At 41.8% G+C, this 25,202-nt stretch overlaps 1 protein-coding gene across 4 annotated transcripts in view; it reads right to left on the bottom strand.

The window, feature by feature from the left end:
• The window catches only part of TRPM3 (transient receptor potential cation channel subfamily M member 3), a 591,964-nt gene that overhangs the window by 14,818 nt on the left and 551,944 nt on the right, over nucleotides 1-25,202 (bottom strand). For all 4 annotated transcript variants that reach the window (XM_066604176.1, XM_066604177.1, XM_066604178.1 and 1 more), the window contains 2 exons: nucleotides 21,706-21,880; nucleotides 1,919-2,069 (listed from right to left, as the gene is read on the bottom strand). In XM_066604176.1, coding sequence (XP_066460273.1) covers nucleotides 1,919-2,069; nucleotides 21,706-21,880 — 326 coding nt within the window. The remainder of the gene's footprint in view (nucleotides 1-1,918; nucleotides 2,070-21,705; nucleotides 21,881-25,202) is intronic.

Genomic DNA, 25,202 nt, shown 5'->3' with positions numbered 1-25,202 from the left:
ATTATCGTTCAAAAAATCATTCCAACGAGCAAAAATGAATGATAATTGCTCAGTATAAACGCAGCCAACGATCAAACAACTAACGATAAATTGTTCGCTTTTCATTCCTTGATTAAGTTATGCATGCATAAAAAATAATTGTTGGCTCGTTCACTAATCCTTCAGTTTAAATACGGATTGTTCATTCGTTCTCATTCACCTAGAGCCCGTTTATACCAAATGATTTATCGCTCAAACGAGCAAACGATTTCAGAGTTCGCTCGTGCAGTCTGTTTATACTGGTAGATACATTGTTGGCTCGGTCAAACGAGAAATCGCCCAGTCTTCCCATTCACTGTATAAGTGGATACGAATAACTGAACAATCACTGTTTAAACTGAAGGTAAGTGAACGAACCAACGATGATTTTCATGCTTGTATAAAATAAACAATAAACGGAAAGCGAGAGATTGGTCACTCGCCATTCGATCGTTGGCTGCGTTTATACTGAATGATTATCGTTCATTTTTGCTCATTCCAATGATTTTGTGACCGATAATCCGTGTAGAAGGGCCTTTATACAGCAAATGTGAACGACTAAACAATTTCTCGTTTGAATGAGCCAACGATTTACCTGCTGTATGAACAGAGTGCCAAATGAACTCTGACATTGTCCGCTCATTCAAACAATAAATCGTTTGGTGTAAAAGGACCCCAAGGCCGCACATTGATTTACTGGTCAGTTTTGTTTTCCATTAGAGATGAGCGAGCATACTCGCTAAGGCAAACTACTCGAGTGAATAGTGCCTTATGCGAGTACCTGCACGCTCTTCTCTAAAGATTCGGGTGCTGGCGGGGGGTGGGGAGCAGCGGGGGAGATCTCTCTCTCTCACTCTCTCCCCACCCGCTTTCCCCCCTGCTCACTCCCGCAACTCACCGCTCTCCCCCGCCGGCAGCTGAATCTTTAGAGACGAGCGGGCAGGTACTCGCATTAGGCACTACTCGCTCGAGTAGTTTGCCTTAGCGAGTACGTTCGCTCATCTCTATTTTCCATCTTTTTTTAGTCATTGGAGGTATTCTGACATATACTAATAGAGGCAAAACATCGTATTTCCAAGGTCTAGTTGAACCACAAAGTCCTTGTGGATCCTGACGAAAAAACAAAACATGCCCATAAAAGCATAATCCAATTTGTTTTTATTGCAAGCATTTCTCCTATTGATATGGCAGAATCTACTATGCAAACAATCTACTAGACAAGTCTATGGCAATACACTTAATACTGCGAATAATAGGAATTCTTTAACTGCTGCAAATAAATAGTATATTTAATTCCATCTTTAACACAATACAGAATGACTATTTCATGTTCTTTTCTTCATTCTGCTTCCAAAGTTGTACTTCGCTGTCAGACGTATGACCTAACAATGTAATTGCTCAATAGCAACAGGGAGCCAGAAGAATTCTGAAGTTAGCATTTTACAAGCCCAGTCCAATGTAACAATGGCACAAGATAAGTAAAACTAAGTATTTTTTTGCAACATTTTACCAGTGAAATGTTGTAATTAGAGATGAGCGAGCATACTCGTTAAGGCGATTTACTTGAGAGAGCATCGCCTTTTTTGAGTACCTGCTGGCTCGTCCCAGAAGATTCAGGGGGGGCGGCGCGGGGCGGCGGAGGGGAGCGGGGTGGAGAGTCAGATCTCTCTCTCCCTCCCGATCTCCTCCGCAACCCCCCGCTCACCCCCGCGGCCCCCCGAATCTTCAGGGACGAGCCAGCAGGTACTCGAAAAAGGCGATGCTCTCTCGAGTAAATCGCCTTAACGAGTATGCCTGCTCATCTCTAGTTGTAATGTTTTTTGGTAAAAAGTGTAGTTCTCCATTAGAGTTTAATAAGAATGGGATGACTACTTACTTGAATAATAGGATGACTACTTACTTGAATACTGCTATGAGAAGGTTTACCAGAAGGATATTTGCCACTAATAGGTAACAAGCCATGATTGCAGGAACGATCCATGCCCCCGTCTTGCATGGAGGGAGCTGAACTATTTTCCCATCTTCTCTAGTCTCATTATATCCGCAGGGAGCTAAAAGAAATTATAACAGAGTCAGTCTTAGATTTATACTGTCTTGTCCAATCAGGTGTAAGACTTTTTTGTTTTGAGGAATGAACTCCCAAACTGATAGCAAGGCTTACATGCTGTATTCATGCACTAACCACATTTATTGACAGCCTAGACTCTGATATGACACTGTAGATGGCCACCTTATGAATGGAATGCATGAGAAGCAGTGACTTATATGAGCCAAATCTGGATTCACCATGACAGATGTCTCATGGGACAGTCTACAATATATGACATTTCTCCAGTAGACAGCAATACGTTTCCATCTCCACATCCATAAATATCCCTGCTGGCATACACCTGATCTAGCATGAAAGACTACATAGTAATATTTCTCAATTGCTACAAACATATACAATGTATCAGTCCAAAGTGCTAGATATTTGAACATGGGTGCGTTTCTAGAGGTAAGCAAGCTGTTCTGTTCTGTGGTATATTGTCCATTCAAACAGTGCAAATGGTCTCTGGATATGTTAGTACTTTTACTGAAAGGGGTTCATGACTTAAAAAAAACCCTCTCCAACATGTAAGGAAAAAAAATACATATTTTTTTTCCAATGTACTTACTATTAGAATTCTTCCTCTCTCCCCTAACATGAATCCACAGCTATAGTGACATAATGAAGGGACATAGCTAGACTTTCTTCAACGGGGAAAATAATTAAGTTTGGTGACCGGCAACTTCTTATAAATACCCTGGCCAATACAAAACTACTTGTTGGTGCCCTTCCTAGACATAGTCACCTGATCCTGTCATCTAATAGCTTTGGGATTGGCTCTAAGCGGCATTGGATGAAGCAATCACATGATAATAGATCACTATGGACAAAACGTGAGAAATGTCTACTCATAACACCATAGAGCTATGGGACATATTCAATAGGAAATATATTAGAAGTGTTTTGTTTCCTTCAGGTCCCCAAGGTTCCTTTGAAAGCTTCTAAGTTCTAGAACAGCACTTTGAAATTTATAGAGAGATTTAGAGCAACTGAGAGTCTAGCGTGCTTCTGGTTTGCATATTAAGAAATTGCATTATTTACTTTACCTAATATGTTTTCACTAGCTGAACAGGGAACCCACCGGGGAAACGGATACAGACTCTTTTGCATCAGTCTACAGCTTGCTTTGTGTTGATAATCTAAAGGCCTCTGTTAAGTGTGATTTTGGGAAGAGGGTTGAAAGCAGCCAGAGGAAATCATTTTTTTTCCATCGCTTCCATTCTGTACATTTAGACTTCCCCTACTCACTACAAGAGTTATTCTATTAGTGACCTTACATAAAAGGCAGGGGATAGCTATAGGGAGGGCAGAGGTAGCAGTCACTACTGTGCACAGGATCCTTAGGGGGCCCAAAGGCCCCTTTATCACATACCAAGACACCAGTATTCTAAATGGTTCATAAGGGGCCCTGATACAGATTTTGCATTGGGAGCTCTTAGTTACACCTCTGATTAAAGGGATTCTTCCACTAAAGATATTTATCCCCAATGCACAGGAGAGGTGATAAATGTCTGATTGCTGGGGATCCCGCTGCTGTTACCCCTAGCAATCCCCATAACGACACTCCCCGAATACTCTATGTGAAGGGCACAGCAGTGTGCATGCATGATCCCAACTCCATTCACTTCTAGGGGGCTGAGTAAGATCAATGCTCTCAGCTATCCCCCTCCATCCCACAGAAGTGAATAGAGCGATAGTCACCACTCCATTCATGGGGCATTCGAGGTGTGCCGTTATAGGGATTGCTAGAGATCCAGTCTTTTTCGATAGGAGATAAATGTATATAGTGGGAAAACCCCTTTAAGGAATTAACATAAAGCCATCTTTTAAGGCTCCTTCATACAGGCGTATTTGTGCATGTAAGCTGTATGAGCGCAATACGCAGAGAATAGAGCCCATTGGTGTGTGCATATATTTTCTTACCAGTCCAGATCCAGCGTGGGTCTCCTCCGTGCCGGCCGGATCTTCTTTCTTCAGCACAGTGGATGCATCCGGACGTGCCGGCGATGTGCCGGACGCATGCGCAGTGCAATTTGTTTATTTTGAATCTCCTAATTTCCCGTGGATCCGTGGCACATCTACACTGACAGCTGCGGCTGTGCCGCGGATCAGATGGCTTCTATTGACTTCTGCGTGATCCGCAGAAAAATGGAGCATGCTGCGATTTCTTCCCACGCATGCAATCCACACACCGGGAAAAAAAAATCACATCCGCATGCTTTTTACTGTTCTGCGGACGGTAATACATCCCCATGGGTGGTTTGATTTGTGGATTTCCCGCGTGGGTTCCACAAATCAAATCCGCCCGTGGACATTGGGCCTAAGGATTTTATCATAATTTATTTACAAATAGTTTTTTAATGTTCATGAAACTGTGAGATAAATCATCTTATCAGCATCGTAATTATATTCTAGAAGCTTCAGTGAAGTTGCTGTCTCTGGAATCACTTATTGTATAGGAATATTTAATGGTCCGATGTATTTAGGGGCATTGGTTTCTGGTTTTAACCACAAGATAATAGCATTCTTTGAGTCGTTCTGCTTCTGGAACACTTTGTAACAAAGCAATGGTTGTGGTTGACTCTGTACCCTATTTAAACTCCTGTTCCTCTTTAGATGCCTGTTTATCAGCAACTTCAGAGTAGTTACAAAGCTACAAAATGCCCTTTGCACGGTGCGTATGTACAGGGGGTGGGCAAAAATATGGAAACACCATACAAAATGCATGGATTTTAATCATTAGCACTGAGCTGCCCATTTGACCCTTGCTTGGCTGAGAGCTGTCTGGCCAAATTTGTGTTTATTTCACCTCTTGCCCTATTCTGGGTGGTTTGGGGGAGCCAGCTGGTAAAAGCAGCTGAGTGCCTCAATCCCCTGACCAATACAACCTTGTTGCTCGGGCAAAAGTTCACATGCGCCCTGCAGCATCTGTATCATATTACCTTCCGTTAAAATCAGTCTCTACATGTCTAATTGGAATATGATATATAATCCCATGTAACTTAAGGCATGCACTCCGTACGGTGTTTCCAAATTTTTGTCCACCCCCTGTACGTATGTTTTCATATGCATAGAACACATCCCCTTTCAGAAGTGTACAGGCCCTAACTACTCACCTTCCTGTTCATCCCTCAGTCCCCCATCCATACCATTGCACAACCCTACTGTGTCTGCATTTTAGATTCACTTTGCCAGCAAATAAAATTTGGTGAAATGTGTGTTAGAAAGCATAGTGCATATAAAGACAAGAAGATATGATTGTAGTTCTGCGTTCCAACGAGGGAATTTTTTTTCTTCCATGCTCCAATTTCATAACTATAACAATCTATAAAACTGCATATAGATTATATTCTAATTACATTTTATAATGTATATCTGTGGGGAATAAATAGGACTCTCTTTATATACAGTATTTTAGTTACCACATCACCGAGGTTTGTCGGATCAATGATATGCATTGCCCAGTCCATCCATGTTGTCTTCATAAACTTTAAGCGTCACAGAACAAAACTTGTTCAAGTGATGTCACTAGTCCCTCTAGTACTACCGGTACTGCCATAACAGATATAGTAGTGCCGCACAGTTGTGCACAGTCAGCACTGATATAAATCAGACACCTATAAAGTAGATCCACATTCCTTCTCTATCCTGATAATAGCACTGCGTATCTGCATTGCACACATATGACTAAAATCTATGAGGCATAGAAATGTGCAGCAAAATATGGTTTCACTTATGTGCTCCGTTTGGAGAGCAGAAAATTAGAATCCCCGTGGCCGAATGGCTCCGTCTCAGGATGAAGCCAAACGTCGCTGAATAGACTTAATTGATTATAATGGGATCCGTTCGCTATCCGCTCAGCTGCCCCATTTTAGCCGAAAGAAGAAGTACTGCATGCAGCATTTTTCCTTCTGGGATTTTGTGCCGGACCTCTGACTGGAGGTTTCATTGCAGATGTGAAACCATCCTAAAATAATTGATAAGTTTACTTTGTAGAGTGTTTATAATTAAAGATGAGCGAACCTACTCATTTCGAGTATTTACTCGATCGAGCACCGCGATTTTCGAGTACTTCAGTACTCGGGTGAAAAGATTCGGGGGGCGCCGGGGGGCGGGGGGAGGCGTGGCGGCGCGGGGGGTAGCAGCGGGGAACAGGGGAGAGCCCTCTCTCTCTCCCTATCCCCCCCACTCCCCGCTGCAACCCCCCACTCACCCACGGCGCCCCCCGAATCTTTTCGCCCGAGTACGGAAGTACTTGAAAATCGCGGTGCTTGGGCGAAAAAGGGGCGTGGCCGAGTAGGTTCGCTCATCTCTAGACATAATCTGTTGTAAAATAAAGCATTTACCAGATTATAACTGAAATCTAATCTGAATGAAATAGGTGCAGATGCCGTTCTTTCGCATGTCAATGTACCTACATGTATGTACAACATGTCATACTTTGTCCTGTCAGGTTTAATGATACTTTTAGTTGTTTTTCTTATGTGAAATATATAAAGAAATAATTAAAAGAAAGCAAACACTAACGGGCAGCTTTTAACTTCACAGGGCTCATGCAGAGAACACATATACACTATCCCATAACCCTTTGGAATTACCAGATTTTCTGCATTGATTACTTATAGAACGTGGTCTCCTAGTCATATTTAGGCCATGCCCACATGACCGTAAGCTCACTGTGTAATACCGGTGCAAAATAGCAATCTCCCATACACTTTAATTGCGCAGCTGTGCGGCTCACAAGAGCCACATGAAATATGCATGCAAAAAAAGTTGCGGATTATATGCCAAGATAGTGTATGGAGATTGGCAGAACGCAGCAAGTACGCATCATTGTGTACTTGCTGCATGCTTGCATGCAAGAGATACGCATTCGGCAAACATGTTTCTGTGAGCCCTGCCTTATAGGCAAACACAATCTGACTAAACTAATGACACACAAACAGTCCATGTCTTTTATTGAACAAATTGAATAATCATCCACATAGCTCTTGGAGAAGTCATTAACACAGATGTGTACTTAATTTTTTCTCTCTTCTAATTTTCATAAAGTTTTAACTGAGAAGATTAGAAAAGTGAAATTCACAGGTGCTTTGCCCAATAAATAAAGGCATACAAATCATGGTTACTGAAAAAAGTATTCTTCTCCAGAAAGACTGGTTAGTGTGAACCAGGTCTTGATGCAAACAATTTTCAGAAGACCTTTAGAAGTCATGTTATAGAGACAAATGAAGCTGAAAAAAACCCTAAAAAAAGCATAGCTAAAGAGCTGGAAGTACATCAATGAATGGTTAGACAAATGATCTATGAACAGAGAAAATTTAGCTACTCTCCTTCGTAGTGGGCAGCCTGTTAAGATGACTGCAAAAACACAGACATTCCTGAAAGAAGTGAGAAAGAACCTAAAGCTAATAGGAAAAGACCTACAGAAGACTCTACAAACTGCAAAACCCTTTGTTATTGTGTTCATTATTAGAGAAACACTGAACAACAATGATGTTCATGGAAGGATATCATGAAGGAAGCTGTTGCTGCCAAAAAGCACTGTGGGCTATCTTAAGTTTGCCTGAGATCACCTGGATGTTCTACAATGCTTCTGGGCAACTGCCCTATGAATAGATGATACAGTATGCTTGGAGGAAAAAGAATGCTGCACACCAACACCAAAACCTCATCCCAATTGTGAAGCCTGGCAGAGAGGGCATTATGGTTTGGGACTACTTTGATGCTTCCGGGCCTGGACACCTGGTGATCACCGATTGAACAATGGATTGTAATATGTATCAAAAAAAAGTTACAGGAAAATGTAAGGACAGCCGTCCATGACCTCAAGTAGGTAAGATGTTGGGTGATGCAACTAGACAATGGTTTAAATCACACAAGTAGATTGGTAAAGAAGAAGATATGCGTTTTGGAATAGCTGAGTCAATCCTGATTTTAGCTCTGTGGACCTGAAGAAGGCTGTGAATACAGAGGCTCCACAGGTTATTAAAGTCAAGGGTTCACTTACTTGTTCTCCCTGTAATGTGGATGTTTACTCAATGTGCTCAATAATAGTCATGAATTGTACAACTGTTATTATTTTAGTTAGATTGTTTTTGTATATATTTGTGATGTAAATGAACTAGACCACAATTTATTAGTAATCAGTGCAGAAATCCAGGTAATTCATGCCTGCGTGCTTTTTCTTGTGACTGTAATACGGTCCTGTAGTGCCACTGTCCACTGCTGCAGCAAAAAAGGTCCACAGCCCCACTGGTAAATAACTTAGGCCCGTACAAATCCTTTTCACAGGTCATCCAGTGGGCCCTAGCACCTAGTCAGGTTTTCTTACACCAGAGCTGCACATCACACTGTTACTGCCTGAAGTATCCCCTATACAGCTATGCTAATGCTATGCTACCCTTTGTTTTGCTGCCTTTCATTATAACATACTTTTTGACAAGCCAAACCACTTTTAAGGTCTGAAGCTAAACATAGTTTTGAGGTACTGTATTTAAACACTGTATGGCAAATTTTATATAGGTATGTCTTCTACTTTTCCTCAATGCGTGCTATGTACTAAAAAGTGAAAGTGTTTCTTCCACTACAAGAGCCGGCGGTCATGTGACCGTCGGGATTCCCTGGGACAGCAGAGCTACAGGTTCCTACAGACCCTGATCAGCTCTATTAGTGACTAATGTCACTACAGGGGATGTTTTCCCTGTAACTGGGGCTCCTATGCATGCCCCAGCTACAGTGGAAAAGTGTCAAATAAAAAAAAACCAAAAATGTGAATGGCTCCTAGAGGTCTTATATGACGTCATGGAGGGCATAGATGGTAAAAAAAATAGTTACATGAATAAGAAAGAAAAAATGACAGAATAAAATTAAAAAAAGGAAAATTACCCAAATCCGACACCAACCAAAACCATCGCTGTATGCGCCCTGTAATCTGAAACTATAATATTCTATATCAAAATGTCCGAAACAAAATGAAGAACCCATTTTGATAGTATATTTATGCTAAAACAAAGTAATTAAGTTTTTAAGCTTTTTACCGCCAATAAAACTAAAAAACAGGAAAAAAGTCAGTGAAAAAATTATTTAAAAAATAGCCCTATATGTCCCGGAAAAAAAAACCCTGAAAAAATAATTTTGGTAGCTAAAGGAAAAAAAAAAGGGCAGTAAAACCACCACATGGGTAAAATCCCTAAAAAGTGTCTGCTCCTTAAAGGGGTTGTCCCGCGCCGAAACGGGTTTTTTTTTTTCAACCCCCCCCCCCGTTCGGCGCGAGACAACCCCGATGCAGAGACTTAAAAAAAAACCGCACAGCGCTTACCTGAATCCCTGCGCTCCGGTGACTTCTTACTTACCGGTTGAAGATGGCCGCCGGATTCTTCTCCCTCGGTGGACCGCAGGGCTTCTGTGCGGTCCATTGCCGATTCCAGCCTCCTGATTGGCTGGAATCGGCACGTGACGGGGCGGAGCTACACGGAGCTACACGGAGCTACATGGAGCCCCATTGAGAAAAGAAGAAGACCCGGACTGCGCAAGCGCGGCTAATTTGGCCATTAGACGGCGAAAATTAGTCGGCTCCATGGAAACGAGGACGCTAGCAACGGAGCAGGTAAGTGAAAAACTTCTGTCAGTGGCCTGATGAACAGCTCACTGATGTGGGTCCCAAGTGGCAGATTCCAGCTGATCAACTACTATTTGCCTATCCTGAGGCTAGGTCATCACCACCTTTAAAGGGGTTGTCCCGCGCCGAAACGTTTTTTTTTTTTTCAACAGCCCCCCCGTTCGGCGCGAGACAACCCCGATGCAGGGGTTAAACAAGAACACCGGACAGTGCTTACCTGAATCCCCGCGCTCCGGTGACTTCTTACTTACCTGCTGAAGATGGCCGCCGGGATCTTCTCCCTCGGTGGACCGCAGGGCTTCTGTGCGGTCCATTGCCGATTCCAGCCTCCTGATTGGCTGGAATCGGCACGTGACGGGGCGGAGCTACACGGAGCCCCATTGAGAAAAGAAGAAGACCCGGACTGCGCAAGCGCATCTAATTTGGCGATTAGACGCTGAAAATTAGACGGCACCATGGAGACGAGGACGCCAGCAACGGAACAGGTAAGTGAATAACTTCTGTATGGCTCATAATTAATGCACGATGTACATTACAAAGTGCATTAATATGGCCATACAGAAGTGTATAGACCCACTTGCTGCCGTGGGACAACCCCTTTAAGGTACAAAACAGCCTGGTCCTTAAGGGGTTATTAAGCACCACTTACAGTGTGGTCAGCCTCACACAGGCGTATTGTCATTGCGCAGAACACACGATGCCATTGATTTGTATTGGGCCTTTCACACCTGCGATTTTTTTTGCAGGTGTATTACTAGTACAACAAACGTGGCATGTCCTATATTGGCACATATTACGCACGCATACACACCAAGATCGAGTACGAGGACTGGCAGCACACAGCAAGTACGAATTTCATTGCGTACTTGCTATGTGCTGGCGTGCGGCACACCAGCACACACGTTTGTATGAGCCTGGCCTATGTCAGAAACCTTTATTTTCTTATTTCCCCATGGTGAACCATAGATGAATTTATGCTTTAACATGTGTTTTGAGTTATATAACTAAAATAGAGTGAACCTTTCTAGTTTCTATCTGATGCTGCTTAAATACATCGAGTACCCCATACACAAAGTACTATAATAAAGATAGCATATGAGTGGCCTACAATAATGCTTACTGTTGTCACTTGTACAGGGGCTGGAACACAATATCATATTCATCTTCTAGTATTGCATTGCTCACAATAGCAGCATTGGCTGTCCACCTTATTTGGGAGATGAGATCTCCTTGTCAGTAATGATGTCATGGTTACCAATGGATGTACTTATGTGTTTTACTGCCAGATTTAACATTTGGTTTGGTAAAATCACATAAATCATGTAATGAGCGGATTTAAGACTGTATATATATTTCAATGCTACGTAAAAATGGAAAAAGCAGACTTAGTAGGGAATTCAAGCTGTTGGGTGTATATATACATATATCCAAGTCAAGGCAGGTCAGCATGGAGTGCATGCTTAGTTGTATACTGCATAAGACAAGATAGATGCAACTGTTAGCATACCATATCTGAATTGTACATTTCTCAAATACACAACGTTTTTATCTGTAACAAATGCAACCACATTAGAAAAACAAATTTACTACAAAATAACAGCATTTAATGTGTTTTTTGCTTGTTGTGTTACCAATCTTATGATGTTCTTTTACTTAACCCCTTAAGGACCAGGCTGTTTTGTACCTAAAGGACCAGACACTTTTTAGGGATTTTACCCACGTGGCGGTTTTACTGCTCTATTTTTTTTCCTTTAGCTATCAAAATTATTGTTGCTGCATTTTTTCCCCCGTGACATATAGGACTATTTTTCAAATATCTGTTTCACTGACTTTTTTTCCCGTTTTTAGTTTTATTGGGGGTAAAAAGCGAAAAAAATTATTTTTTTAACATTTCTAGTTTTTTTTTATTATTATTTGTATATTTACACTAAAATAAAGTATGGGAACGGGTTCCTCTATTTGTTTCGGACGTTTTGATATATAATATGTGCCATTTTGGTCTACAAGGCGCTTATAGCAACGTTTTTGGTTGGTGTCGGTTTTGGGTTATTTTCTTTCTTATGTATATATTGTTGTTTTATTCTGGAATTTTATTTTACTTATTTATGTAATTGTGTTTTTTTACTATCTATGTCCCCCATGAGGTCATATAAGACCTCGGGGGGACATTCAGATTTGTTATTTTTCTTTGTTTGACACTTTCCCACTGTAGCTGGGGCATCCATAGGAGCCCCAGTTACAGGGGAAAACAACCTTTGTAGTGACATTAGTCACTGGCAGAGATGGTCAGGGTCTAGTTTGACCCTCCAGCTCTGCAGTAGCAGGGAATCCCGGGAGGTCACATGATTCTCCCCCCCCCCCTCCCCGGGCTCCCATAGTGAAAGTGCATTTTACTTTCACTTTCCCCACACAGTGCTCACTGAGCACTGTGTATCGGGGAAGCAGAAGGCAAAAAGGGTTAAATACCCCTCTTGCCTTCTGCTTCGGGTTATCAGGAGATTTAAAGTGCCGCCGTACTTTTACTATTGGTGGTGCTTTAAGCACAGGACCAGCAGCTGTAAATTTACAGTGGCCGGTCCTAAATGGGTTAAGGACCCAAACACCGTAAATTTACAGCACTTGGTCCTTGGCTTTAATACCAGTCGATGGTAAAAATGCACTGGGGGATTAAAGTTCCTGCAATCTAGCAAGTTGAGTCCTCAGCTGTTAGTCACAGCCGAGGACCTGGAGGAGAAGGCTACATAGCGCTTAATGGAAAAGTGTGAAATTATAAAGAAAAAAAAAAGACAATGTGAATGACCCCAGAGGTCTTATATGATGTCAAGGGGTGCATATATGTGAAAAAAAATAGTTACAAAGATAAGTAAAAAAATTACAGAGTAAATTAAAAATATATAAATAGGAAAATGACCCATCGCTGACGCCAACTTAAAACCGTCGCCATATATATGCCCTGTAGTCTGAGACTATACAAATTATATATCAAAATGTCCGAAACAAAATGAGAAACCCATTCCTGTACTTTAATTTAGCAGAAATATGCTAATTTTAAAGTGAACTATAAATTTAAAAAAAATCTTTTTTGTAGCTTTTTACGCCTAAAAGGCAGGAAAAAAACTGTAAAAAAGAAATATTTAAAAATAGCTCTATATGTCCCAGAAAAAAATGCAGGAAAAATAATTTGGGTAGCTGAAGAACATAAAGTAGGGCCGACAAACCACCACATTGGTAAAATCCCTAAACATTGTCTGTTCCTTTAGGACCAAAACGCCCAAGTACTTAAGAGGTAGCCCTATCAGACATATTTTACAATTATTTGCAAGTATTAGCAATACAATCCATTTGCTCAGGTACAGAAACATTCTGGAGAATGACTGAAATCATAAACCTATAATAATTAAACCATTGTGCCAAAGGGAGTGGTCTACATTTAACAATGCCTTTTGTGATACGCATCATCTGACAAAACGTTGGTCACTGAGTCTCTTGCTGGTGTTACATTCTGTAAGGGAACCTACAGTAGTAGTAAGTGTCCAATTCCCATAGGGGAAATTTAAAGGACAGACCATGCAATGTGGTGGTCCACAACCAGTGTAATGGAAGCCGCATGTGGCTCACAACCCCTTGTTGCATGGCTCATCATAGGAGTCCTGCTTTCTGATCAGATCTACTGGCAAATGGATGAGAAACAGTGCCGATTGGGATGACCTAATACTGGTGTTAAACTTCATGATGGAATATTTATCAGCAAAGGCTTGCTAAGGCTACGCAGCAATGTTGTCCCAGACGCATGCCACACAGTCAAAAATCATATTGTGACTCTCAAGTTGCCAAGTTTGTATTTTTGGTGATTCTAAGGTCATTGTTGAGGCAATGCGACTTCACTTACACTAGGATGTACCATAGCAGGATCATATTGCAATCTTTCACCATGCGACATGGGTAAAAGCCAAAGTCATCATGTACCCTAGCCTAAACATTTACTTCCTCCATTTTTGAGATAATTATGGTTCTCGACAATCTCTGAAAGTAGAATATAGCTCAGATGCTAAAGGTTGGGAACCTCTAGTGTAATGCATAGACATGTTTGGTCTTCTAAACCCTTTGGCTAATAGATAAGGATTATGAATGTGTGCCCACCATGTGGTTTTAAGGCCCTTTTACATGCAAAGACAATTTTTCTAATGATTAAAAAATCGACAGTTTTAGCGATCATTTTGCATAAAGTGTTATTGGACAATAATGTCCATTAACACTTTATCACCTTTATTTGCATGTAAAATGGCCTCTGGGAGCTAGCGCCCAGCATGTGGGCTGGGCTCTGCACACAGCTGCATTGTTCTCGCAAAGGCTGGCGGCTGAACACAATGTAATCTGCGGTACCCGCTAAGCACATAGCATGCAGTCTGTGTTATCTCTCTCTGGCTGAACAATGGATTTTAAGCTCAACTTAAAATCATCATTCAGATGAAAAGTGAACGATAGCAGCGTTTACATGCAACGATTATCACTCATTTGCTATCGTTTGAACGAATTTTGAACGATAATCGTTGCGTGTAAACGGTCCTTTAGCCAGAGGGTTTTCTAAATCAGACAACATTTTAACTCTTGAATTTTAAAAGTGAACATTCACTAGTAATGTCCACCTATTGGAGTACCGTCATGGTTTGATCAAATCTCTTCCTCTTTCTGATAGTTGTATTTACCGTGTGAGGTCTTCAAGTTCACAATGAAAGTAAAATTATAACAATTCATGACTTCTAGATTACAGAAGATGGGTTATTGATCTATAGATTCCTTCTGATTGCCGGATTTGGAGTCGACAAGGAATTTTTCACTCCAATACATGGGACTTGGAATCTGCCTCATAGGGGATTTTGCTGTGATCCGGATTAACTCCATAGGATTTTAACATGGACTTCATGGACCTGTGTCTTTTTTTAACCTTCTCAAGAAAGTAACTATGATAAGATTGGATAGAAAACTATAAGCAACAATCACATTAAGCATGTCAGAGGGTAAACAATGATATACTGTATTAACACAATTGTACTTGTGTGCTGTTTTTCATTGACTGCTATAGTTACCTACAATACCTAAGTAAAAGTCCTAAAAGAAACTCCTGAAAGAAACCATATGAATGACACCTTATATCGCAATTTTGTGGCACTCTTTTGCCGGGATTTTTGGTGGGGCTTGAAATATAAGCCCTACCCCAAAAATAAGCCTTGGCTACATTTAAAAAAACAAAACAATATATTACGTAACAGGCGCTGTCTGCTCCACCACACTTTTCCTCCAGCACTTTGGTGGCACTTGTCTGTAGTTTTCAGCCAGCGCTTGCTGGTGATTGGGTTCAAAACTCCTGCCTCCAGGAAGCACTGGCTCTTATTGGTACTTGAGTGCCGCGGCTCAGCCAATCACGGCAGCACTCAATCAACCAATCACAGCCATTCAATGTATTCGCTGTGATTGGTTCATCAAGCTCTGTAGTGATTGGCTGAGCCGCGATGCTCGAGAACGAATCAGAGCCAGCACTTCCTGTTGGCTGAATTTTTGAACCCCCTCAATAGGAAGTGCTAACTAAAGACTACAGACAAATGTGCCAGAGCATTGGGAGGAGAAGTGCGGCATGAGCGGACAGCACCTGTTAGGTAATGTATTGTTTTTTTTAATGTAGCCAAGGCTTATTTTAGGGGAAACAGTAGGACTTACTACTATAAAGGTTGCATCGCACCGCACAAAAACCGCGGTTTTGTGCGATGCAACCGAAAGGAGGGCTCCATAGGGAAATATGGGCTACAAAACATCGCAAATCGCGGCTGTATAGCCTACAAAACATCTCTAATGTGAAGGAAACCATGAGCTTCACATACATGTGATTTATAGCATTATCGCATCACAAGAAAATCACGCGATTTTGTCGCCCGTGTGAAGGTGGCCTAAAGCATTTCTGAAATGAAATCTAGTTCCATGCAGATGTGTCCTTTCTATGTGTCTGTATATTTTTTCCATAGGGCAGCCAAGAATGCTCTGTCTGGTCCATTCATACCATGCCTTAATAACCCACAAAGAGCTTCAGTTTCCACCTCTCAGCACATTGGCTTCCTGCCTTTATTCCCTGTCGTCAATACCAGGTACATTGTGCCCTCTTTTCTTCCAAAGGTCTGCACAACCTGCTATGATGACCTAGATTAATGTCATAGTTATTATATGTTGACATTTCGCTGGTTCTTGCCAGGAGATCTTGTCCCACAGAAATGACTTGAAGCAAAGTAGCCCCAGACTGCAGCATTAGCACGATATTCATTTCATTCAGATGTTTCTCTTGGACTCACGTCTTAGTCTTAGTGTGCCGAATGCATTTGTACAGGTGTTTCAGTAGATACAGCGGCTCGGACTGGTAAGGTACGGCATTTACATGCTTTTGCAAGGATCTCTTGATTTTCCTTGCTGAGTAAAACACTGCAGTATGATACAGTAATGTAAATAACTGGATATCATGATTCGGAAGCGAAGGTGTGGACCTCATAGAAGGGTTATTTTGAGAAGTGCTCTTTTCCTAGAACCGTCTTGTAAACATGCATCTCGTGATATATAACCTGAGAAGCTTTCCTGGAGTCTCGAACACTGATTAGAGACTTCCTAAAGTAGCAATATTATAATCGCTCGTTACCAGGTTCTTACATTGCTGTTAATGGAAGTTCTTTCATGTCAGATGAAGCACTGCAAGAGGTGGTTTTACTGTCTCAGCTGTCTCATCAGTTCTGCTTGAAACATTTCTATGCAGTTATCATCATGAAGCCAGACGGCTGAAATAAAATAGGGCATATTTCACCTTTTGGTTGGCTGCGAGCCATGATGATACTAGTAGTTTGGCATTCAGGGGGCCATACATGCATGAGTGGGTTATTACCGTCATGTAGTGTCCTCGTATGGCGAGTATGTCACACAGGGAGAAGTAATATGCTTGACATAGTCCCATTTTGTCACTCACGCCTATGCTTTTGGCACACTGTCCAAGGATACACTTTGTTATAGTGACATGCATATGTCTCTTCAGTAGTGCTGTTAGTGTGTTTGACATCATTAATTCCTTAACGATCGCTCATGTGCCTTTTTACGGTGATCGTTAATAGACCTTATTCTGATGCATGTGCCCTTTTATGGTGTGGCATGAGAAGCCTGGCACGGGTCTTCTGTGCCATGGGGAGCGGGTGTTAGGCAAGAGAATGACAGAATGGCACTTGCTCTAACAGCAACCTACGATCCTTGCTGTTTAAGCATTAACTGATGTGGTCAATGCAACCACAGCATATAAACAGAGTGGGCTCCCCTGTCACTCATTGGGCCCCTGTGATGTGATCGCGGGGTCCCGGAGGGCTGCTATGACACAGGGAGGCTTGAAGATGGCCTTTGGGTCTTCTTGGTGGTGTTTATCTGAGCTTCATAAGCTTTATAATTCACTGCTATACTAAGGTATTGGAGTGTATTATAAGAACGATCAAAAATGGTGAAATTCAGGTCCCCTAGTGGGACAAAAGTAAAAAGTGAAAAAATTGTAAAAAATAAAGAAATAAAAGCTCCGCCTTCCAGCCTTAGTTTGCAAAAAATACACGCAAAAAATTTCGTTAGTATGCTATTTAACTTGAACGCTGTCTGTAAGTATGGAAAAAAAAAACATGGCAAAAATGGCTAATTTTTCCTATCTCGCCATAAAAAAAAACAATAGAAAGCAATCAAAAAGTCGTATGGATCAACAAATGCTAGCATTAAGGCTTAAGCACCTGAGCGCATTTTAGTGATAATCACAGCCGCATAACGGGACAAAACGAAACCATTGATTTCAATACTTTTGTTTTCCTTAGCTCTTTTCTCGGGCGTGAATACTATGTCTGAGAAAAGATAGGACTTGTTCTATCTTTCCAACACGTAGTTAATACTCAGTGAATTACTCGCACAATACTCGCGCGAGATTCACGCTCATGTCACTGTAGTCTTATGCAGGCATTTCTAGTTCATGCTCACCCAAAAGTAACAAATACACAAAAAAGACTAGTAATGAGAATAGCAGGATAGCAAGGAGAGCAATGGGTTGAAGCCTCCCCTCTCTGCCCATGGGTAGGCATCAACACGAGAAAACAATGTTAGCTTTTAGCTCTTCACTTTGCCATGCAGTAAAGTATTGGTACAGATTATGAATAGAGATGAGTGAACGTACTCGGTAAGGCCGATTTCGCAATCGAGCACCGCGATTTTCGAGTACTTCACTACTTGGGTGAAAAGATTCGGGGGTCGCCAGGGGGCGTGGCGTGCCGTGGTGGAGCGGGGGTAGCAGCGCGGAACAGGTGGGAGCTCTCTCTCTCTCCCTCTCTCCCCCACTCCCCTCTGCAACCCCCCGCTCACCCACAGCGCCCCCGAGTACTTTTCACCCGAGTAGTGAAGTACTGGAAAATCGCGGTGCTCGATTGCGAAATCGGCCTTACCGAGTACGTTCGCTCATCTCTAATTATGAACATATATTACTATTTGTGTATTAATTTTTGCTGTGTATTAAACATTATTTATGGGAACCCAGACGGGTCTATCCCCCTCCGCCACCATTTCATAGTTCATATATAAAATGAATCTACTTACAAAGTTGAGTAACTTTGTAAATATGCTGTATTACTTATCTTGTTTTACTGTTTATATTGTAGCCAAGAGCTGTATTCAATATTCAGTGGGCTTGAGGCCTGAAATCTCTCCAGTTTCTGCTGGATCGTTGTCTATTCAGAGTTTGCGATTAGGATTTCCAATCTGAGAAGTGTCATCTTTACACTGTACAGTAATATGATGCTGGGAAAGCTGACTGTCCGACTGCATTACATGAGCTGAGCTAAGCTGTCAGGGATGTTCTTCATATGTTTGTTGACTGTTTCCAATGAAAACCAGCTAATGTATCAGCACAGCTCTAGGACATTATACAGGCTGTCAGTCAGGATGAATACCTGATAAATAATGCAATTTATTTTCAAAGTTTTATAACTTTTTTATGTAGATTAATTTTATTTATAAACTCTAAAGCAACATGAAGTGGTAGGTAAAACTTTAAAAGGGTTTCCTACTTCTAGCCGTTTTCAGACAGCTCCGTACATTGCACGGTGGCCCAAGTTGGTACTGCAGGCTGAATCCTATTGAAGTGAATGGGACTCAGCCTGCAGTAGCACGGCACAATGTACCTGCCTGAAAACAGCTAGAAGTGGAAGAGCCCCTTTAAGTAAATGGAAAAGTGGGTTGGAGGAAAATTTTCTCTGCTGATCTTCAGAAGCTTGAGTCTATTGATGAATTCATGATTTGAAAACATGAGCACTCTTCCTCTTTCTGCTAAACTTCATCAGAAAAATTGAGCAGAAGTAAGTTCTGAGTGACCCATCACAGGATCCTCCAGTCAATCCAGGCTTTGACACAATAATAGTTCCCAAAGATCTAGCAGAAGACAACTCATTTGGATCAGACTTTGTAGCCAATCACTGACCATTACGGTCTACGTCTTATAAATCTATTCACAGGCAACCTATTTGATGTTACTGATGAAGGTTGCAGTGACATTAGGACACTGACAAACACATTAAATAGTTTATAAAGACATAAGTATAAGGCCCATTTTAAGCAACTTGTAGAAGCAGTCCAAGCAAATTTGTTTATGTATTATGCTAAGTGCAGGCCTAAGAGGTTAGTGTATGACTGGTATTCTCTTAAGTGCTCTTTGACCCTCTGTTGCATAAACTGCCCCATATGGCCCTGCACCAGGCATAACACTTTGTATCAGTTTAACTGAGATCTGGTAATCCCCTGTTTAGCACACCAGAGAGGAATTGAAGAGGTGCTGCACTATCCATGGTAGCTTATGAGAGTTGTGAAACTCTTGGCTGTACTTTTGATATGTCAGAAATGTCTCTGATGGGAATGCCCCTTTAAGCTTCATTGCGGCTCTTGAGAGTGGAAAATCTGACAATGTGGACCTGACCAGCAAAGGTTGTACATGTAACAATACCAGCTAGACAATAAACAGCAGAACTTGATTTCACCTTTAGCAGTCACATTTTCCCGGTACTAATCGTCTCTCCCAGTATTTAGATACCCTCAGGACTTACTGTAGAGCCGAGTATAACAACAATTTAGTCACAAGAGTAATAGATATGATATATAGTGATATCAACACAATAGAAGACACAGATACAAAGCTACAGACTCACCATTATATGATAGGGGCAGAAGATGACATTAATCAGATGATGAGGATGAACCTAACAGTAGAGCAGATGGTATAGAACAAAAAGAACAACATAGAAATCCTTTCCTTGATGCTAGCTCTTTCTATGTCTTTCTCTAATCTTTCCCTGACACTGTCCCTAACATCAGACACCACTGTCAATAAGTGACCCATGGTTACCAATACTGCCAACCCTGTCTGAAATACTGTCCCTGAGAACAAGAGGGCACTAGGACCCAGACAAGCAGCCAAACAAGCAAACTGAATTATAAACCAAGGCTAGGCAGATACTAATAAGAAATGGACAGACAAAAACAGAGGCTAGGAAACAAGACTAGACTAGATAACTACAGGATCAAGACCAATATGACAAGAACAAAGTAGAGAAGAACAAGGTACCTCAACTTTAACATCGATTTAAATGCACATTGTTACTTTTATAACAAGTAAACATGCAACAGTATTCAGGGATTCTTAAAGGAAGGCTAACTAAATGAGGTCGGCTGAGCAATGAGGTTGGCCGATCCACTCCAATATCCAAATAACATGTTAGAAAGTAGAAGATGATGATCTAGCAGGAGAATTCCTGGTTGTTCTGGCTGGCTGTAATAGAGCACCCCAATATAGATGGTGGGTGAGCCCTCTGTAGCATTTTCTCTGGTAGGCCGAAGAAACATTAGTCTGAGGCTGGATTCCCACATGGTGCTTATATAATGTTTATTGGGCAATCCTATGGTGGTTGTGATGTGCATGCCTTTTAACGGCTAACGAAAAATAATGTAAACAGCATAACATTTTGTATATATACAAAAGAGCAGAGTTATTGAAATGCAAATTAATCACGTCATGTCTCTGCTTTTTTGCATTTTTGATGTGCAGTTGTGTTATCCCAGCCAGATATACAAAATAATCTTCTAGATATGGCTAACAGAGAAAAATGATAAATGTTAAATATAGCCAAAGACACACATGTGTGTCTTTGGCTATATTTAACATTTATCATTTTTCTCTGTTAGCCATATCTAGAAGATTATTTTGTATCTCTGGCTGGGATAACACAACTGCACATCAAAAATGCTGTCAGAAAACAACGTGTTTTACTGCGAAATGCCATAGTTTTGCAATGTGATTTTCTGCCGATTGGCTTCTACGGGTGAAGCACATTGAACTCACGTGCTTCGGCTGTAGAAGGCGATCAGCAGAAAACTGAATCGCAAAACCGTGGCGTTCCATGGTAAGTCACATGCGGCTTTCTGACAGCGTTTTTGATGTGCAATTAAAAGGCACATCAAAGACACCACAGGAAAGCCAAGTGGGAGCGCAGCCCAACGCTGAGCAAAAGTACTGTTTCATGGAAGATTCACCTTAAACGGAGTATACAAAGACTTTTATAGAAGCCTTGTTGACAAGTGGATCATTTACGAGGTTTGTCTGTACATAAGACTACACAGTAGGTCTTTTAGATAAAACCTACAAAAAGCATCATGAGACAGTCGGTACTCACCCCAATTTGAAAAATCAATTACACTAAGAAAAGACTTTTCACAAGTAATGAAAACTTTTGGTTTATTATACATAAGGAGAAAGAAATCTACCTGTGTATGTACTTCTCCTTCAATATTAATTAAGTTGCTGAGCCCCTTTTTGGGTTGTGGAGGATTAAGTGTGAACCATATGAAATAACAGAATAAATAGTTAGACAATCTTAAAGGTTTTGCTTACGGTCTATCTGGTCAGCAAAGACTTCACCGTATATCATCCAATAGGGCATGTAAAAAATGTTCTTAGCTAGTTTCCATGATGGTTCTTCATTGGGAAAGAGGATGGATTGCCTTGCCACACCGAAACTCATCAGCACAACCAACATGATGATCACAAAGTACATCATGTCTATCATCTGTACAGAATAAGAACATCGAAAGCAAGTCAGCAAAACAAGAGAATAGGAAAACAATAATCTAAACAATATGGAAATTTACATTAATGTAACCATTAACATAACACGAATGTATTCCCTAAAGCACTGTACATGGATAGAGCCTATCCTCCACCACCAATGGATCTCACAATGTCATTTACCTACCTGCAGTCACACGCACCTGGGCTAATTTTGTGAAATCAAATTTTATGAAAACAGTTAAGTGTTAACCCTTCCCAATCCACTGTCTGACGTCTTAAGACATTATGATTTAAAACTGTACAGCTTTGATGTTGGAAGACATCCGTCGGGGTTCTCTTACTGTATATTGCCAGCCTCTCTGCTGTCGGAGCCTATCCAACGTGTCACCTCATGCAGTACTGGCTTTAGCCAGCATATAGCGCCGTTGTATAACAGCAGAAAAAGAGTAAGCCCCCTAGGAAAACCAGGATACAAATTGGATTGGAAAGGGTTAAGTATGTGTTAGGCTGGGTTCCCACACGGTGTATTCCTGGCGGAAATCTTGCAGTTTGGCCGCAGCGAAAAAAGTGAGCTTTCAACCGGGAAAGCGCTGCTTTAAAACCTGTGGCGCTTAGCCGTGGGTTTTAGAGCGGCTTGGCTGCATGCTTTTCCATTGCGGCCGGAGCTCCCATAGAGGAGAGCGCGGCCACAATGGAAAAAAAAATTGGACATGCTACGGCCGGCAAATCTGCGCCACAACGTCGGCCTTGCGGTGACGGATTTGCCGTCCCGTGTGGACGAGATTTCTGAGAAATCTCCTCCACATGGCTGGCCAAACACGGGATTAGCGGCCGCAGGCAGAATTGCCGTGGCGAATTACCGGACGGAATTTTCGTGCCAAACCCACCCTGTGTGAATCCAGCCTTAGACTTTCGGATAAACTTTAGGAAACATTTGCAGACATTTTTCTGCTCTGATTCGAATCAAGGATCCCAGTAATACAAATCGACTCGGCCTATTTTGGCCATATGGACACAATGATTTTCTAGTGATTTTCATCTCCACTTTTCAAAAGAAATACCTTTTTAATTTTTTCATCAAGCAGGGAGAAAAAACCCATACATTCTGCCACTGGTGTTCTTTTTTTACAGCATTAATCATGCAGCATAAATGACATGATACATTTTTTCAGCAAGCTGGTACGATTACGTCAGTATGAAAATTATTACTTTTTTTTAGGTTTTTCCACGTTTGCATAAAGAAATTTTTATTTTTTTACATCATCGTAATAAAAGTCCAATAACCTTTTTATTTTTCCATAGACAGAGCTCTGTGAGAGCTTATTTTTGGCGTGAGGCTGTAGTTTTTACTACTTTTTGATCACTTTTATTGTCATTTTTCTTTTACATGTTTTATTTTTTACACAGCTTTTATTTTTATTTTACATTTTTTATGTCCATGCAGGGGACTTAAACCATAAAAGGTCTGATCACTATGACTTTTGTACTGCAATACATCATTGCTCACCATAGCGATCACAGACCATGGCATACCTAAAAACCAGTGTATGGTTTCCAGTATGGCATCGCAATGGCCCTTCGCGAGAGTGCACCAATGATGTCACGGGGGGGTGGGCTGGATTGAGTGGGAGGCATACCACCAGACGCATGCATGATAGAGTCTGAAGCCAGTCAGCTATGCATACGGCGGTCAGCTTCTGTATTTGATGCAACAGGTCCTTGTCAGACATACTGATGAGTGCTGTTCTAATCGTCAAAGAGGGAGAAGTGGGAGTATCCACACTATATAAAAATACCCACTCCTCACCCTTCGTTTCCATGCTTCCCTGCTCCGGGACCATGCCTCATCCTACTAATTCCTAAGCTACTCTCCTCGACAAGCCCTGTCATTATATGCCACTATTATTGGTTCTGCCTAACAGTTCAGCCCTTGCCTTTTTGAAAGCCTTTTTCGAACTAAAATTTCAGATGACAATCATCATTTATGACTAGAGATGAGCGAGCGTACTCGCTAAGGCAAACTACTCGAGCGAGTAGTGCCTTATGCGAGTACCTGCCGGCTCGTCTCTAAAGATTTGGGTGTCGGCGGGGGAGAGCGGTGAGTTGCAGGAGTGAGCAGGGAGGAGCGGAGGGGAGAGAGTGAGATCTCCCCCCCCCCCGTTCCTCCTCGCTCTCCCCACCCGCTCCCCACCCCCCGCCGCCACCCGAATCTTTAGAGACGAGCGGGCAGGTACTCGCATAAAGCACTACTCGAGTAGTTTGCCTTAGCAAGTACGCTCGCTCATCTCTATTTATGACCATTAGTGACCTTTGCACTAGAGAATTGATTTGTATTAACAGAAACTTTAAAAAAGTCACCAATAAATCTGCAATTGATTTCAGGAAAAACATCAATCTACAAGGTTAGATGCTTAACCCCATAAAGACCAAGGTGTTTTGGTCCTAAGGGTGGCTTCACACGAGCATATTTTTGTGCATGCATATGCACGCACAAAGACATGCCACTATTAGAACCAGGGCATTCCCCATGGTGTGTGCACATGTCCGTGTTTTACAGGCGTGTGCCTGCAAAGATAGGACATGCGTGCACCATCGGGAATGCATGCATTGTCTTCAATGGAGACACGGCTGCTGCCCGCGGCTCCACTGAAGACAATAGTCTGCCGGCATCCCTGAATTGTTTTTCAGGGAAGAGCTTTAAATATAAAAAAAAATAAAAAAAAATACTTACCTGTCCGCCATTGACGTGTCCCCGCATGGATAAAGAAGAACACATGTACAGCATGCGGCAGATGTTTCCTTCATCCCCGTGAGGAAAAAGAATTTCCTGCTGCACCTGCCACATCTGTGATAGATGCAGCATAGGAATTCTTCAACCCTGCGGGGAATAAAGAATTCCCTACCACAGCTGTCACAGATGACAGCTGCAGTAGAGGATCCAGCTGCTGGCATCCTGTAATTGTTTTTCAGGGAAGGGCTTTAAATATAAGCGCTTCCTTAAAAAACAAGGAAAAGTGGTGTTGAAAATAAAAAAAAATTATACTCATCTTCTTTCAGCTACTGGGGTTCAGCCGTGTCCTCTCTGAGCTGTCCCCAGCTCTGTAATGCAGTTCTTTTAGCAGGCGGGGATTTAGAAGTTATCTGTGACAGCTGTGGTAGGGAATTCTTTATTCCCCGCAGGGATAAAGAATTCCTTTGCTGCTTCTGTCACAGATGTGGCAGGTGCAGCAAGTTATTCTTTTTCCTCACAGGGATGAAGGAAACATCTGCCGCATGCAGCAGATGTGTTCTTCATCCCTGCGGGGACACGGCAGCGGCGC

Source organism: Eleutherodactylus coqui, chromosome 5 (genome assembly GCF_035609145.1).
Source record: "Eleutherodactylus coqui strain aEleCoq1 chromosome 5, aEleCoq1.hap1, whole genome shotgun sequence".
Classification (NCBI taxonomy): domain Eukaryota; kingdom Metazoa; phylum Chordata; class Amphibia; order Anura; family Eleutherodactylidae; genus Eleutherodactylus; species Eleutherodactylus coqui.
Note: the sequence above shows the minus strand (reverse complement) of the source record. Positions and strands in the feature narration are given on the sequence as shown.